Here is a 14,394-nt window from a genome sequence, read left to right as displayed (position 1 = left end):
GCGGCGGTGAACTGTGAGAGAAAAGAGAGAGATCAAGGTTGATTCTATTTAAGAAATCAGAAGCAAATCTACAATGATTGCGATTGGATCGAAGTCAGAATCGAAATCGGAGATAATGAGGAAGCAAACTTAGCAATCAATTTTTTTTTTTTTTTTTTTTTTTTTGCGGAAGCTCTTTCTTAGAGAGTTTGCAATCAAGCAACCCATTTGATGCAAACTTGTCAGAAGAATTCAATAGCCTTGATTGGGTATTTGAATCCTTAGTTCCCTTTGCGAAAGGTAGTACAGAAAAAAAGTTAGTTTGAAACTCCGTGTAAGAGATAAAGAGGGGGGCACTAGGCTCGGATAATGATGAGCAAAGATGACGATGATGGCTTGGAATAATGTTTTTTTCTTTTCAAAGGAAAAAAAAATTGTTGGTTTAAAAATTTGTTAGTCTTTGGTTAAAAAAAAAAAAAAATTATTAGTCTTTTACTTAGTACGACACTGCACCAAATGTTTTATAATTCTTATCCAGCTTAGTCCAAGCAAAGTCAGTCCAATTTAGTCCCTAAAGCTAATCCAGTCCAAGATAATCTAGTGCAACAAACACATCCTAAGACATATGTTTTCCGTGAACTTTTTCAACCATCTCATCCTTTATATATAAAACGATTCTAATCATGTGTTTTATATGTTGGAAACAAGCTACTTCGGACACCTCTTATTCCTAAGTAGTTTCCAGCACACCATTTTACCCAACAAATTTAAGAGAGTCTTCACCCTCTATAAAAGCAAGTCAATATCATATAAATGGGGAGGAGGATACCACGCTCAACTGCAAGCAAAGGAGAAGAACCTCTTCTTCCAGCTACCGAAAATCTTTCTCTACCTTACTGCAAGCTTCCTACATCAACCACAAGTCTAGCCTCAAGCTTCCCACTGTCCTGCCTCCAACTTTTTTCCTCCTAGCTACTGTAAAACCTCCCAGCAAGCCATAACCTCAACCATTTTTCTCACATTCTTATCCTTGAAACCCTAATCTTCACCGCCATATATCTCTTCAAATATTTCTTTTGAAACCAAATCATACACTCTCATTTGCTAAACTTGTGGGTCTCAAGCTCTTATGCTAATTATTCTAATGTCTAGTATTTGTTCAGAGTTGAACAATCTTACTAAAGCCATTAGAAATACTTCATTAGAGGCAAAATTATCTGGCGTAACATCAAATCAAGCCCTTAAGAGCTGCTAGAAGAACAACAAGTCGTTCCCTAGGACTTGCTTCTCCTTTGGAATCTTTTGAGCCTATTTTTTGCTGACTCAGAAATGGGGGACATAAGGGCTTCATCCACCTTCTTACAATACAAGCCCAACAAACCTATGAATGAAAAAACCCAACAATTTCTTATTTGGAAATAAGGTTTCATTGTAATTTTGTTTTAATTGAAATTAGTTCCTAAACAAGTTTTTAAATTGTTAGTTTTAAAAAGTTACCACTTAGTACTACGGTCTAGTAATATTCTTCTTCACATGAGAGGTCTTAGGTTTGATTCTTACTAAAGGCGAATTTGAACCACATTATTGCTAACCAATTGTGAGACTAAGTCCATCTTTTCTCCCCTTAGTGTAGATAATACCATTTATTAAAAAAAATGAAAATAAAACGGCCCCTAAGAATACCAAATTAATTAGGCGACTGCAGTGTTGGTGCTGTTGTCCAGAAAAATGGGGCGTTTCATTTCATTTCGAGGTGTTGGTGTGGTTATTCGTAACACTCGTGGCGATTTCATGGCGGCCTATTTACTGTGCTAGCTACGGAGGCGATTGCAGTGATGCTTGAGTTTTAGTAATTTCTCCAATAAACCTTTAATTTAGTAGGTTATCCATTTAAATCTAAGCATGTGTCAAACGAGCCCGCATTTAGTATGATTCAAAAGGTTATCCATTCCAATCTAATCACGTGTGTCAAACGAGCCCGCATTTAGTATGATTTAAGAGATAAGAGTTATATGTATTAGTTCAAGTGTTTTAAAAAACTAGTTTTATGACTTGCCCAGGCGAGGCAAAGTTATGAGGAAAACATCTCTGCCCAGCAGAAGTGGGTTATATACTAAGCCTAAACTCCTAGGCTATCACCTCAAGTGCCTAGGCTGCCTAGGCGTATGAATTTTATTTTATTTTATTTTTTATTTTTAAAAATAGACAAACACAAAACGACCTTTTGAACAGGATTTTTATTTATTTATTTTTATTTTTTTATAAAGTTTATGTTTCTAACTTTTAGTTTCTATTAGTTTATTGTGACTTCATGATGTGAATTAGAAAAATAATAATAATAGTCAAATGTTGATTGCTTGACATGTTTGCTTGATTGTTCTAAAAAATCTCTCTCTCTCTCTCTCTCTCTCTCTCTCTCTATATATATATATATATATAAAGTATTAATAATAATTTTAAGTACTCGAGGTTGTCCATGAAACGCCTTGGTTTTGCCTTCACCCTTTAAAACATTCGACAGTTCTTTAACTTAAACTCTATTTCAACAACTAAAATATCATAACTAAACTAGTTCTTGTTACAGTAATACTTTTTTGCCGCGACTCGTTTACGCTGTTAATCTAGTAATATTTCTTTTTCTCTGGAAGAGGTAATTATTGTTCACTCAGATATAGAAAACCTACATACTGGGCAACGACCATTGCTCTTCACCCAAGGCACAATGCATTCTTCATGAAACATATGCTTACAAGGAGTGAGCATAACCTCTTGTTTGGGCTCAAAGTCATCCAAGCAAATGGGACACCTCTTGCCATTTTCATCATTCTCCATTTCCTTCTCCTTCACAGCTATGTCTCTGTAATACAAGTTCACTCTCTGCGATATTCTCCTCCGTAAAGGATTGTATATCTCTTTCTTCAGCTTCTGCAACGCCTTCTTTTGCTCGTTATGGGTCAATCTGGAGTCTGCTTCAAGTCCTGGGGCGGCCGTATTCCATTGGTTACCGACCATCTGTCTAGCCCTTGGGTCTGCCTGTCGTGCCAATTCATCGCCAAGGACCAGAATATGAACTCGGGGACCTGGTGCTGCTGCTGAACTGCAAGTTTTCCATCAGTAGAAGGTGAGAGAAGGATAACAAATAAAATGTACGAGTAATGGCTGCGCTCGAAAGAGGCACATTAGCCGTTAGATCATATATGAACTGATGCTAAACCACATACGTATGCGTACTAATCATTTTACTGATATGTGAATCAATGACATGAAAAGAAAGAAGGAAAATCTGCATGCGAACTGTGATCTCGACTGCGATTACCCTGCTAAGCCAAGAGGTCTTGCAACCGCCAGCGTTCCCTCAAATGGTCGCCTTGAATCCGACGCACCTGTTCTGGTTACCTGATTATGCAACCAAAATAGTTTATGCCATATTCTACACATCGTATCATAAAGAAAAGGGGAAAGAAACTATACTTACTTGAGTTGCTTGAAAATCATACAAGGGACTACCAGAGATCCCAGAAGCCCATTCACCAAAATCGTCCTCAAAATTCCCGAAGTAGAGATCAAACGGCTCACGATAGGTAAGATAAGGACGAGGAGGAGTAGGAAGAGAATAGGTATTGTTGGTACTTCTGCTCATGATGTCTACGTTCTGCCTATCTCCGGAGTTTGCACTTCCTATGCAATATTGTTGATGTGTTTTCGGGTTCTGAGAGTTTTTATTCCTTCATCTGCTTCAAGGTATATATACATATATATTTGTCAATCAAGGTTGTCATTTTTTGTATTGCGGATGCTTTTTCCGGTGGCATGCAAGAAAAGCTACTAGAGATTCGACAGAAAAAGCAATGTAGGAATCGATTCCAACCCGTTCAGATTCTACTTTTCCTGTTTCTGCGATGTGATTGAGATAACAATGCATTCTATGGCAGAGGTTTCCCAGCAACGGCCGCACACACGCGTCCACTCAACTGAACAATCAAGCACTCATTCTTATGAGTCAATCAACGGTTTGCAGATGAGGTGCGCCGTGGATTCTGTCCATTGTAGTGCGCTCCCCAGTTCTTAAAGTTTATTCCCCCGAGTCTGAGCTTTCGGACTCTCAGTTGTCACCTTTTGGCCCCATTAGCTATCGCAAGGCATCTAAACATTCTTACATTTCTTTCACGGAGGATGTTGTATATCTCCATCTGTAATGCAAAACGCTTTAGATCCTTGCATTGCAAACATCTGTAATGCACACTGCTTTAGATCCTTGCAATGCAAGTAAACTTGGTATGATCTTCGATAGCATCCACCGTCTTGGTCGCTGTATGAATTTATTTGTTTATTTTTGCCATAGAACAAGTACGCAGAGTTTTAGCAAAGTTGAAAATGCATTGCCAAATGTTCAATATGATTCCACAAGATCTAGTTTCGTTCAAGTAACGGAACCTAGCCCAATTAAAGGCAATTTCAACAACCGAGTGGCTCAAAAATCAGAGTAATGACCAGGTACGTTAAGAAAAGTATCCGTTTTCCTTTCTTCTTTTACAGCTAGCAGAAAAAGAATCAGTTCACAAGGTCCGCGTTGTTAAACAATCAAACTTCAAATCCGAAGGGCTTGAATTTCATCTTTTTTAACAAAAAAGTTGCTTCTGGTCCTCATTTTCTTCTCAACAGCGGTCTCCCAGATGTCAGACCTCCAAACCAACCTGCCACGAGTAAAGAAATAGCATAAGACAGGAAGAACTAAGAAGCTAAAAGCAAGGTAAGCAATCAGATGTGTAACCGATACCTCGTGGCCAAAGTTCTGCTTGCTGATACAATTGTTGATAAAATGCACAGATGCTACTTGCTCATAGTTGAAGACAAGCAGAAGTTCCAGAAAATTGAACCCACGGACATGAAAGCTACACGAGCTTGAAGAGGTACCACCCTATATCGAAAGCCATTTCAGTCAATTAGATAAAGCTACCACTTGATTTGGTATTAAAAAGAGTATATGCCAGAGTATGATGTTCCAGGAAAAGAATTTTCCCATCACCCACTGCAAAAAATCTTTCATTGTCTTTATAGAGAAATTACTAGTTTACAAACAATTTCCAACAGTCTATGATGAATTGAGGCACGGCTTAAATTTCAGGTATTGGAGGAGATGAAAAAAAGAGGAAATAAATAGCAGAAGAGAAAATGGTGTACCAGAAATTCAATAAACTGACAGGTATCCAGAACCTAAATCCTGCACAAAATAATACAACAAAAATTGGAAAAATATGAGTTTATGAAATCTGAACTACAGAGTGAACATAAATAACAATCAGAATAAGTTTACCATAAAGTAAGGTGGGAAGAGCATCTATTCGATACTTCTCTGGAAGCTGTGAGAGTTTCCCTTGCCATAAATTGTTCCATGCAAAAACAACAGCAATCACACATGGACCAAGCACAATTTGATTCAACAAAACCTGTAAGAAAAGAAAACTATGAGATGCCTTCCAAATGACTTCCGTTCAATTTTTATTTCCTCAAACTTTACTTTGTTTTTTTTTTCTTTTCTGAAGTTCCTTAGAGTCATGCTACCTCAACATTGATGTAAAAGAGGTCGTACCTTCAGCAGTAGGTTCTCTACAGTTTTCGCAGGCAAAGAATGATCAAGATACTGGTACCAAGCATAAGAACCAGGGCCGTACAAAAGAAACCCATAGGAAGTCATCCGCAGTGCACGAAGCCAATCATGGTGTGAGAGGAGAGCATGTGTTACATCCTAAGAAAGAGATTTTGGTCATCAAACACTAAACTCATAGGAACACAAATAACAATGTAACAAAGCATCCTTACAAAACATAAACTATAATATTAGACAAGACTAGACCAATTGACGGAGCTACAAAGAGTCAACAAGCCTGGATGATGGACCACATAAATCAACTAGGAGGCACACCATATTCATAGCATTATCCATTATAAATGAATTTTCTAGCATTTGACTCTGCACCACCGAAAGGTTTGGTCACATACTTGAAGAATAACCCAAAAAAATCAAGGGAATGCTTGGAAAGAAACTTGATTCTTTTCCACCTTCATTCAAGAGTTCTCCCGAAAAATGGACAACTTCCTTTTCTTAGGAACACATACAAGATTCGTCACTACAAAAAGGTTTATGGTAATATGTCTCAAACCTAGAATTGAGTTCGCTAGCAGAGCCAAAAAACTAAAAGAAATTCAAGATTCACAGCACAAAGTGCTGATCCATCATTGCACCCGCTACAAACTTAAAACCACAACCTTCGGTTAAGCAATAGCTTAGCGGATAACAACCTATAAGCTGGGAAATTGTGGCCTAACAGGGCCATCCAACCCATATTAGGCACTTGTTCTTTCTAGTCAGTTTAACACATCTAGATCCAAGAGTTTCCTTCATTTAACACAATATACAACCAAGGAAACACCGGTTTAGCATTTGCGCCAACTTCGGTACAATTATAAGAAACAAAATCATCCTGCAAATTAATAAGTAGCTGCTGTGCTCAGAATTAGAGAACCAACTCTCAATTAACTGCAATTTACATCGCTAGAAGCTGAAAGTTGTTCTTTTCTCACTCCAAACCCCAACTATAAATAATTCCAAGCCTCAAACTTTATAAACCCTCAAACATTTTCTGAGCACCCAAACTCAAACTTTATAAACCCTCAAACATTTTCTGAGCACCCAAACTCAAAACTTCATAAACCCTCAAACATTTTCTGAGCACCCAAACACTTTTCCTTACCCCACATTTTCTCAGCAACCAAACCCATCATAAAATTCCGATATTTATCTTTTCCTAATTTTCTCAGCAACCAAACACAGCATAAAATTCAAATAACTGACCTTAACTTTTCCTACATTTTCTCAGTAACCAAACAGCTTAATGAAACAAAGAAAGAGACGTTAACTTTGATAAACCTGTTGGTTTTCCGCCTCTGCTTTTCTCCAGCGCTGTGTGAGCTGGGCAATTGTATCTCCCGTCAGAGCCAGTGTGCCAGCCGTGGCGGCTTGCTTTAACGGAAACCAGTGACCTGCTCTTCCGGTTGCGTCCTCAGATTTGGAGGAAGACTGGGATTTGGAATCAAATGGGCGTTTTCTTTGCTGCTTCGGTTTTCTGGGTGATGAGTAGTTCCAACCCCAGAGGCCGCCATGGCCGCCACCGCCAAGAGCATTCATATTCTCAAAGCAAGGCAAATGCAATTGAAAGTTGAGAAACGGTGTGCGTGCTGCGTTACTGATAGTGGACACGGGTCTGGTTGGCCCGGGTAGAGCTCCAGTCAACCCGAATTAGACTAGTGGTCTTGCTAGTTTTTTTCTGATTTTTATTGAGTGATGCTAAAGCCAACCACATGATTTTATCTACCTTTAGATTAATGACTTAATTGGATTAATAGCCCCGTGGTAATAGCGTAGTCATGCGTTAACAATTAATGAAGAGTTAACAAAATTTTTAATTTTATGGTTTAAATCCTAATACTTCACCACAAGGGTTTAAATCCTAATTTTTTTACCACGACTCTCTTACAACTACACGTGGTATCACGGTAGCTATTAATCCAAGCTAGTGCTATTCACACTCATTTTTACTTTTCACACACATTGTCAATTTTTGATCGTCGGATCGAATGGATTGAAGAAGATCAGCAACAAAAAATTAACAAGTGTTTGTGGGAGTGAAATAGGATGTGTGATAGCACTTTCCTTAATCCAATTACGTTTAAATTTTTTTTTTTGAACAAACAATATTATCTACACTAAATAGGAGAGATGAGCTTAGCCCCACAATGGGCAAACAATAATGTGGTTCAAACTCGTATTTGACGAATATTGAACCTAAGATCTCTCACTTACAAGTAAAGATGAATATCATAAAACCGTAGTATTAAGTAACAATTAGGCCTAGATTAATTTAAAGGTTTTAAATAAAATGGTCCTTACATGACCTCATTTATAGGGACTAAGATTCTCTTCCCTCCTCTCACATTCTCTTATTTTGTCTTTCTCTTGCTATAAAAAGTTAATGGGATGTTGACGTAGCTTAACCGTGACCATTCAAATAGAAAGACGGAAAAATAGAGGGAAGAGAATCCTACTCCCATTTATAGGCCCTTGGGCGAGCATTGTATTTTCTATCCACCTTTTGGTAAATTTTTTTAAAAAATGACTCAATAAGTGTAGTCTGTGAGATTAGAACTCATGATACCCAACTAAATGAGTGTTAAGTAAAACGGCGTAGTTAACAACTTAAAAGTTAAAAAGAAAAATTAAAAGGAGCATCAAACACAGCTAGTAATTTAACTCCAATCCAAAATAATAAATATTTGAAAGGACTAGTTCGATCGGAATCAAAGGTTATGCTGTCCAACAGGGTAAAATACTACTAAGAGCCCATCACAACCCTTTTAACAAAATGGTTCTTTTGATTCGATCGATACTATAATTTAACAAAATGGTTCTTTTAGCTCGCCGTGAAACCACATCACCTCCATCAGTGCCTGCTCGTTTCATTCGTCGCTAAAACAGTAATTGTCCGACGAAAAAGGGTCTGATTCGAATTCGGCAATTTCTTCCTTCAGAGATAGAGCTCTGGTCTCTCCTTGCAGCTTCAACCCTGCACACCTGTATCGACAACAGTAGTTATGAGATTCAAAGTCAAAAACTTGAACAAGCAGAAAAATTGTATCCAAGGATCAGAAGAGGAGCGCATTGTTTGGTTTCACGTATTCTGTCATTGCAGCACCTAATGTAAACATGATATTCTCTCAACGGCTTAACGAGTTACCTTTCAGAAAAGCAGATTACCCAAGTTCTAAGTTCTAACAGCACCAATGAGATATGCAAAGAAAGGACAATTCAGCAAACCAATATGTGACAATGAAAGACGATGAATCCTACTTCCTTGTACTTTCATAGATATGTGTACGTGCGTGAGCGGGTTCCATGTGTTTTTTGTTTGTAGAAATCCAAAGATAAGTTAAGTCTAAGCATCAGAACTAATGTCAGCATCCTTCATTCATCTTTCACAACTGACATTTGTCTGAGCAGGAGTTTATAGGTCCCTTCTTCTGCAGTTCTGGTGTCATAAAAGAGGTCTAACACGCATTCATCATTTTCCGATTCATGAGCATAATTATCATTTGGTGCTCTGGTCTAAAGTAGTCTCAAATATAGAACAGTAGCCTCGAAAAGCACCTCCTCGTTGGAAATACTATGCAACCATAAAGCACAGAGTTCTACTTCCTCATGATTGAGAGTTGAGATACAGATAAACACTAACTCATCTTTTATACTTCCATTTCCAATTTGTTAATTTATGTATATGTTCATGTATGTGTCCAGTTATACATGGTTTTCAAATTAGCAATTGCATACACACGACCCATTTTTCATTAAAACCACAGATATACTTCATATCAACTAAGATAGGCAAATATCACAAATCCTATAAATTGACAATATCAGGTAGTGAAAGCAACTAAGACAAGAAAAATTCATACATGCTCTTCATCTAGTCGAAAAGTAAACTCAACCATGTACAATCAATCACTGAACAAAACTAAAAATTAATCAGCGGGAAACATATTAAACATATAGGGTGATTTTGGGATCTTTCAAAGACAGCCAAGCATAAATGTTTGTCCACATAAATTCTTCTGAGGTTGAGTTTGATATCCTACAAATACATAACCAGAGCAGCAAATTTACGCAGAATCTTAGAACGTAAAGAAAAAATCCTTACCTTGTATTTATATTCAATACTTCTACATCCTTCCCTGCCAGAATGTCCTTGAGTAAAATAAAGCTCGGAACATGACTAATTGCTTGAAAATTTGCCTTGAAGCCACAAAGCTTAAGATAAACGTATGAACTTGGTTTTTCTGGGTGATAGTAAAAGAAGGAATTTGTTTGAGAATGAAACATAAACAAACCATAGCTCTTATAGTATTTCATAGCTGTATATACGCCATATGGCCACCTTCCACTATCATCTTTATCAATAGCAATCACCTTCGTCCAACGATGTTTTCCACCAGAATCTGTCAGTGTCCACACAGTGATAAGATCACCATAGGAATCACACAAGCAAAGACAACCTTCCAAAACTCCCATGCCCACATACATAAATTGCTTGATCGGAAAAGGCGGTGATGGAACTGATTTGAACTTTTCAGTGTTCAAATCAAAAGAACGAATTCTATAGCCATAAGACTCATACCAATAAAGCACTCCTTTCGCATAGGTAGGGGATACTAGGTTACCCGCTGTTTCAGAAACTTCACCAATGGACTTCCATGAACCTGTTCCAAGTGTGTGTATCTCAGCAAATTTAAAGCTATAGCCTGCTTCAGCTTCAAAAATTCGTATCACCTTATATTCATTAGTCTCGGAACTGAAACCCAATCCACATTCGACAGGAATCCTTATATTCTGATGCGGCCTAGAGCTTTCAGGAAGGTCTATAAATTCACCGGTTACTGGATTGCACACAACAGCAGGGTCGTTGTGGATTGGCTCAGACAAGAGAAGCAGGCCGTTACATGAATTCACCACATTGTACTTGTGATGATGTGGCGGTATCCTGATGCAAGTCTTCCTTTTGGTGCCGCGGTTCCCATTAGGCATCACATTGCCGTTATCACTGTTGTTATTGATGACCTCCTCATCGTTGCGCAATGGGATCTTGTACTTGGTAAGCTTCATGTGGACATGAGACTGGTCACAAGCATTGCCAGTAGCAGCACAGGCACAATCCTTCAAATCAAACCCAGAGCGATCTTCAGGCTCAACCAAGTAAAGGGTTCTTGGCACACGTGTTGGAGTTGGACCGAGAAGCGACAGCAGAGGACATGGCTCTGCTTGTGCAAAGTGCAGGTTAGCAAATTCAGGGTCCGAAATTCGAGCACGCCAAGTCTTGCAAACACATTTGCAAATGAGAATGCTCCTGGTTGGTAACTTTAGTAAAATATTCCAAAAGACGGGCTTCGGAAGATCTGTTATAAAGGGACCCTTTTCTTCAATTTGATCATCCATGTTGCCTATTTGGATTTGGGTGTCACAAGCAGCAGATTTTCTTTTCCTCTTCATCCTTGTTGCCTATAAAAATTATGAATATATTCCTTTGAAAATCATAGAATTAAAGCCCCAACTGGATCATATATAACAGATTGAACTGGGAAATTAACCATTTTTACCAATTTTAGAATAATGAAAGCAAATTTACTGCTACTGATGGTGCTTTTTGAAAAAACTTTGAGAAAATATTTTTAAGTTCCAAAAAACGCTTCTTGCAAGAAGCACATAACATTCTTGATGGAAGCACTTCAAGGCAATTCCATGATTTATTTACATTTTACTCCAAAATTATTTTCGTCAAAAACGCATTTAGTCATTTTAAAAACACTTCCCAATAAGTACATACAGATTTTTAGGTTACAAATAATTTGAACAAACAAAAATTAGGAAGATGAATACAGACAGACATAGGTTTAAGCTATAAAATTACCTGGAAGGATTTAGCCATACTTGCAGTTGCACAGAGAGAGAGAGAGAGATGAAGAGCCGGATACGTGCGTGCGTGATGGGAAAGGGTAGAAAGCTGACTTGTACGCGTGAGGGTTTCAAATTGGCGGGAAAACGAGGCGACGAGGCATGCACATTTGGCCCAGTGGCTTGCAACTTTGAACTTTGGACTTGCATTGGGCCAACAAGGGAATCCTATGCCCAGCCCATTAAACAGGCAAAGATTACTGATTACATTCCAAAGCGTCGTCGTTCCATCTATCATCTCGATTCCTTTCCAACTCCAGAATCCAATTGCGATCGAATTTGTTGCTTTAGGTTTCAGAAAGAGAAAACGAAGAAGACGAAGCATTTTGCGAAATGGCTGGGAGATTGAGCAGTGTGGCTTCCAAGATCATGGGCGGAAACGGTGTCGTCTCACGTTCCGTCGCTTCCTCTCTCCGTGTCCGCGCCGGCATGGGCCTTCCGGTCGGCAAGCACATCGTCCCCGACAAGCCCCTTCCCGTAAACGACGAGCTCGTCTGGGACAACGGCACGCCGTTTCCCGAACCATGCACCGATCGAATCGCCGACACCGTCGGAAAGTACGAAGCTTTGGCTTGGCTCTGTGGGGGCTTGAGCTGCTTTGCTGGACTGGGTTTGTTGGCCGTGTGGAACGACAAGGCGTCCAAGATCCCATTTGCCCCAAAAGTGTACCCCTACGACAACCTGCGAGTGGAGCTCGGCGGAGAACCGTAGGTACATCCAGCGGTCGGTTTCTGATTGTTAATTGTGTGGTTGATGTTGTTTCGGATGTGCTTTTGCTGATTTCTGTGTTTGATATGACGGTTCTAAATAATGCTGTGTAGCTCAAACTGAGTCTGTTTTCGGCACTATGATGTTCAAACAAATTGCGATTCTCGTTTCGTTTAAATCAACTTAGTTCGAATTTGGCGTTGAGATGCAAATTTTTTAGTTTTGTTCAAGTGGCAATCTATCTACTATGTGATATGTACTAATTGCAAGTCGAGATTACTTTCGGGAACCGGAATTTTCATATGTGGAGCTCAAATTAAGGGGATAAAGGTATCGAATTGTTCGAAAAGGATATACTGTTTGCAGAAGAATAATACTTTTGAGTGATTTAACACTGAACAAAGTTAGCTGAAACCGAGAATTTGGTCTCAAGAGTGTGTTTGAAGTTTGTTTTCGCATGGCATTTTTTGAGAGTAGAGCATAGGTTGAAATGGCGCATTGTTTAATTTAGATTTCCACATGGTTTGTGTTGTTTGATAAGTGTGCCGTGTTTTATGATTTGATTCCAAAGTCGTATTTCAAGGGTCGTCCTGTGTCTTTGCTTGTGTTTCCGAGGATATAACAGTGGAGTTGAGGGCTGATTCTTGTTGAGTTTGTTTTTGTACAAAACGTTTCTGAATGGAGAATGTAGTGTTGAATACTTTATGGATCCTTCGCTGGGGTTCAATGTGAATACATAGTTAATTGGTCTATAGTTTTTCGAAAATTATCAATTGACCTGCACAATTGAGTTAATGGGTGTACATGTTCTTTTGCATAGCTGATTGAACAGATACGAAAGCCCAACCTTCCGGCATTATAACTGTTTCAGGTTTTTGGTAACACTTAAGTGGCTGTTGTAAGACTAGGGTGTTTCTTTCATCTAGTCAATGAGAAAATTGAAAAGAGAGAGAAAATATATGGGCAGTGTGTTCCAGGAAACATATAGGCTTTGAGTTCATTTCATTTGTCGTGATGCAAAACCCATGATTGAATTGTAGTGTGTATAAATGCTTGACCTATGCAAGCTCTTATCTCAAATCTCTGTTATTACAGTTAAGTTGTACTTCTACCCTTGTTAGAACTTAGAAGGGAGGTTTTGGTTTCGTCCAACGGCAAGTGCAATCCAGACTTTAGATCAAACGAGGAACAGATTTCTTTAAACCAGGGTGTTGTGTTAATGTGATTTTATTTGCCTAATTTGTTGTTGCATGATCCATTTATTACTTGTGAACTAGTTCTTTTGTTATAGATCAGTGCTACATGCGACTTATTACATGCCAGTGGTTAAATTGTTGACGCTAATGTGATTCGGTTATCTGTCTAATTTGTTTGTTTGCAATGTTATCAGTCTGATGCAAGAACCTTTATATATTAGACACACTTGAACACAGGCGTCAGTTAATGTTTCCCCAATTGTAATTGGCTTCAGATTCACAAGTTTTGATTTGGAATATGCTCGTGACTAGGGGTGGGCACGGGCCGGGCTGGGGCCAAATTTAGAAGAACCGGAACTTACCTGTTGTAAAGGATTTGCATTTACTGATGAAGAGATTCATACCGTTCTTTGTTAAGTCCGTTGACGAGGTTGTTCTAGTGATCGATTCCATCTCGGCTTAGTCTGCCACTTAGGGTTCCCTCTATGCATCTAAAATTTCAAACAAAGAGCAAGAGTCTAGCAGAGATTAAACGTAAGAAGCTCAGTTTTATTGGTCAAATGACATCTTCAAGGGGTTTGCAATTTTGTCTGAATTTAACGAAAAATCACCAAAATCCGAAATCATTGGACTATTGGATTAAATGGTAGTTATAACAGTGTTTCTTTGTAAAATCGTATTCCTCTATTTTCTTCATTACAGTCGGATGTATTATTGGTTTTAGATTTGTTTAATTTTTGCAAGAGTAATCTATAAATGATGAACTAAAATATAGACGGTTTGGGCCATTAGAAAAATTTATAGATTGAGCACGACAAGGTATCCTTAAAATAAATTATTTGAAGGATCCCTCATCGGAATATATAATGCTCCGTCATAAATGTCAAAAACTATGACAACTCTTAAGATTCACAATAAACAGAACAAGAACTACTTTTTCTTAGCATTTGAGTT

The 14,394-nt window shown here is 38.4% G+C and overlaps 4 protein-coding genes across 4 annotated transcripts; 1 reads left to right on the top strand and 3 right to left on the bottom strand.

The window, feature by feature from the left end:
- Window positions 1–2,449: 2,449 nt before the first annotated feature.
- Window positions 2,450–4,652, bottom strand: LOC103417435 (uncharacterized). Its single transcript, XM_008355624.4, has 3 exons — window positions 3,455–4,652; window positions 3,296–3,375; window positions 2,450–3,076 (listed from the first exon to the last, which is right to left on the bottom strand). The coding sequence occupies exons 1-3, from the start codon at window positions 3,617–3,619 to the stop codon at window positions 2,641–2,643; spliced, it is 681 nt and encodes a 226-aa protein (XP_008353846.2). The 5' UTR covers window positions 3,620–4,652; the 3' UTR covers window positions 2,450–2,640.
- LOC103405847 (uncharacterized) lies at window positions 4,337–7,444 on the bottom strand. Its single transcript, XM_070816978.1, has 6 exons — window positions 6,908–7,444; window positions 5,570–5,725; window positions 5,294–5,426; window positions 5,161–5,200; window positions 4,757–4,897; window positions 4,337–4,673 (listed from the first exon to the last, which is right to left on the bottom strand). The coding sequence occupies exons 1-5, from the start codon at window positions 7,163–7,165 to the stop codon at window positions 4,810–4,812; spliced, it is 675 nt and encodes a 224-aa protein (XP_070673079.1). The 5' UTR covers window positions 7,166–7,444; the 3' UTR covers window positions 4,337–4,673; window positions 4,757–4,809.
- An 816-nt stretch (window positions 7,445–8,260) lies between these two features.
- Window positions 8,261–11,676, bottom strand: LOC103417434 (F-box/kelch-repeat protein At3g23880-like). Its single transcript, XM_008355623.4, has 3 exons — window positions 11,493–11,676; window positions 9,729–11,083; window positions 8,261–8,608 (listed from the first exon to the last, which is right to left on the bottom strand). Exons 1-3 carry the CDS (start codon window positions 11,508–11,510, stop codon window positions 8,494–8,496), a joined length of 1,488 nt encoding a protein of 495 aa, XP_008353845.4. The 5' UTR covers window positions 11,511–11,676; the 3' UTR covers window positions 8,261–8,493.
- Window positions 11,677–11,768: 92 nt separating this feature from the next.
- Window positions 11,769–12,448, top strand: LOC103417433 (NADH dehydrogenase [ubiquinone] 1 beta subcomplex subunit 8, mitochondrial). Its single transcript, XM_008355622.4, has one exon. The coding sequence runs from the start codon at window positions 11,870–11,872 to the stop codon at window positions 12,245–12,247; it is 378 nt and encodes a 125-aa protein (XP_008353844.2). The 5' UTR covers window positions 11,769–11,869; the 3' UTR covers window positions 12,248–12,448.
- Window positions 12,449–14,394: the final 1,946 nt, after the last annotated feature.

This window comes from Malus domestica, chromosome 17 (assembly GCF_042453785.1).
Source record: "Malus domestica chromosome 17, GDT2T_hap1".
In the NCBI taxonomy this organism is placed as follows: Eukaryota; Viridiplantae; Streptophyta; class Magnoliopsida; order Rosales; family Rosaceae; genus Malus; species Malus domestica.
The sequence above is the reverse complement of the archived record's forward strand: the minus strand, read 5'-3'. Positions and strand labels throughout refer to the sequence as shown.

Excerpts from the sequence above, each read along its gene's own strand:
- LOC103417433 (XM_008355622.4), top strand. The coding sequence starts at position 11,870 with ATGGCTGGGAGATTGAGCAGTGTGGCTTCCAAGATCATGGGCGGAAAC.
- LOC103405847 (XM_070816978.1), bottom strand. The coding sequence starts at position 7,165 with ATGAATGCTCTTGGCGGTGGCGGCCATGGCGGCCTCTGGGGTTGGAAC. Across the intron at positions 5,201-5,293 it reads TCTTCCCACCTTACTTTATG|GATTTAGGTTCTGGATACCT; the intron begins GTAAACTTATTC and ends TATTTTGTGCAG. Across the intron at positions 4,898-5,160 it reads GTCAGTTTATTGAATTTCTG|GGTGGTACCTCTTCAAGCTC; the intron begins GTACACCATTTT and ends CTTTCGATATAG.
- LOC103417434 (XM_008355623.4), bottom strand. Across the intron at positions 8,609-9,728 it reads GTATTGAATATAAATACAAG|GTGTGCAGGGTTGAAGCTGC; the intron begins GTAAGGATTTTT and ends TTGTCGATACAG.
- LOC103417435 (XM_008355624.4), bottom strand. The coding sequence starts at position 3,619 with ATGAGCAGAAGTACCAACAATACCTATTCTCTTCCTACTCCTCCTCGT. Across the intron at positions 3,376-3,454 it reads ATGATTTTCAAGCAACTCAA|GTAACCAGAACAGGTGCGTC; the intron begins GTAAGTATAGTT and ends TTGCATAATCAG. Across the intron at positions 3,077-3,295 it reads AGACCTCTTGGCTTAGCAGG|TTCAGCAGCAGCACCAGGTC; the intron begins GTAATCGCAGTC and ends GAAAACTTGCAG.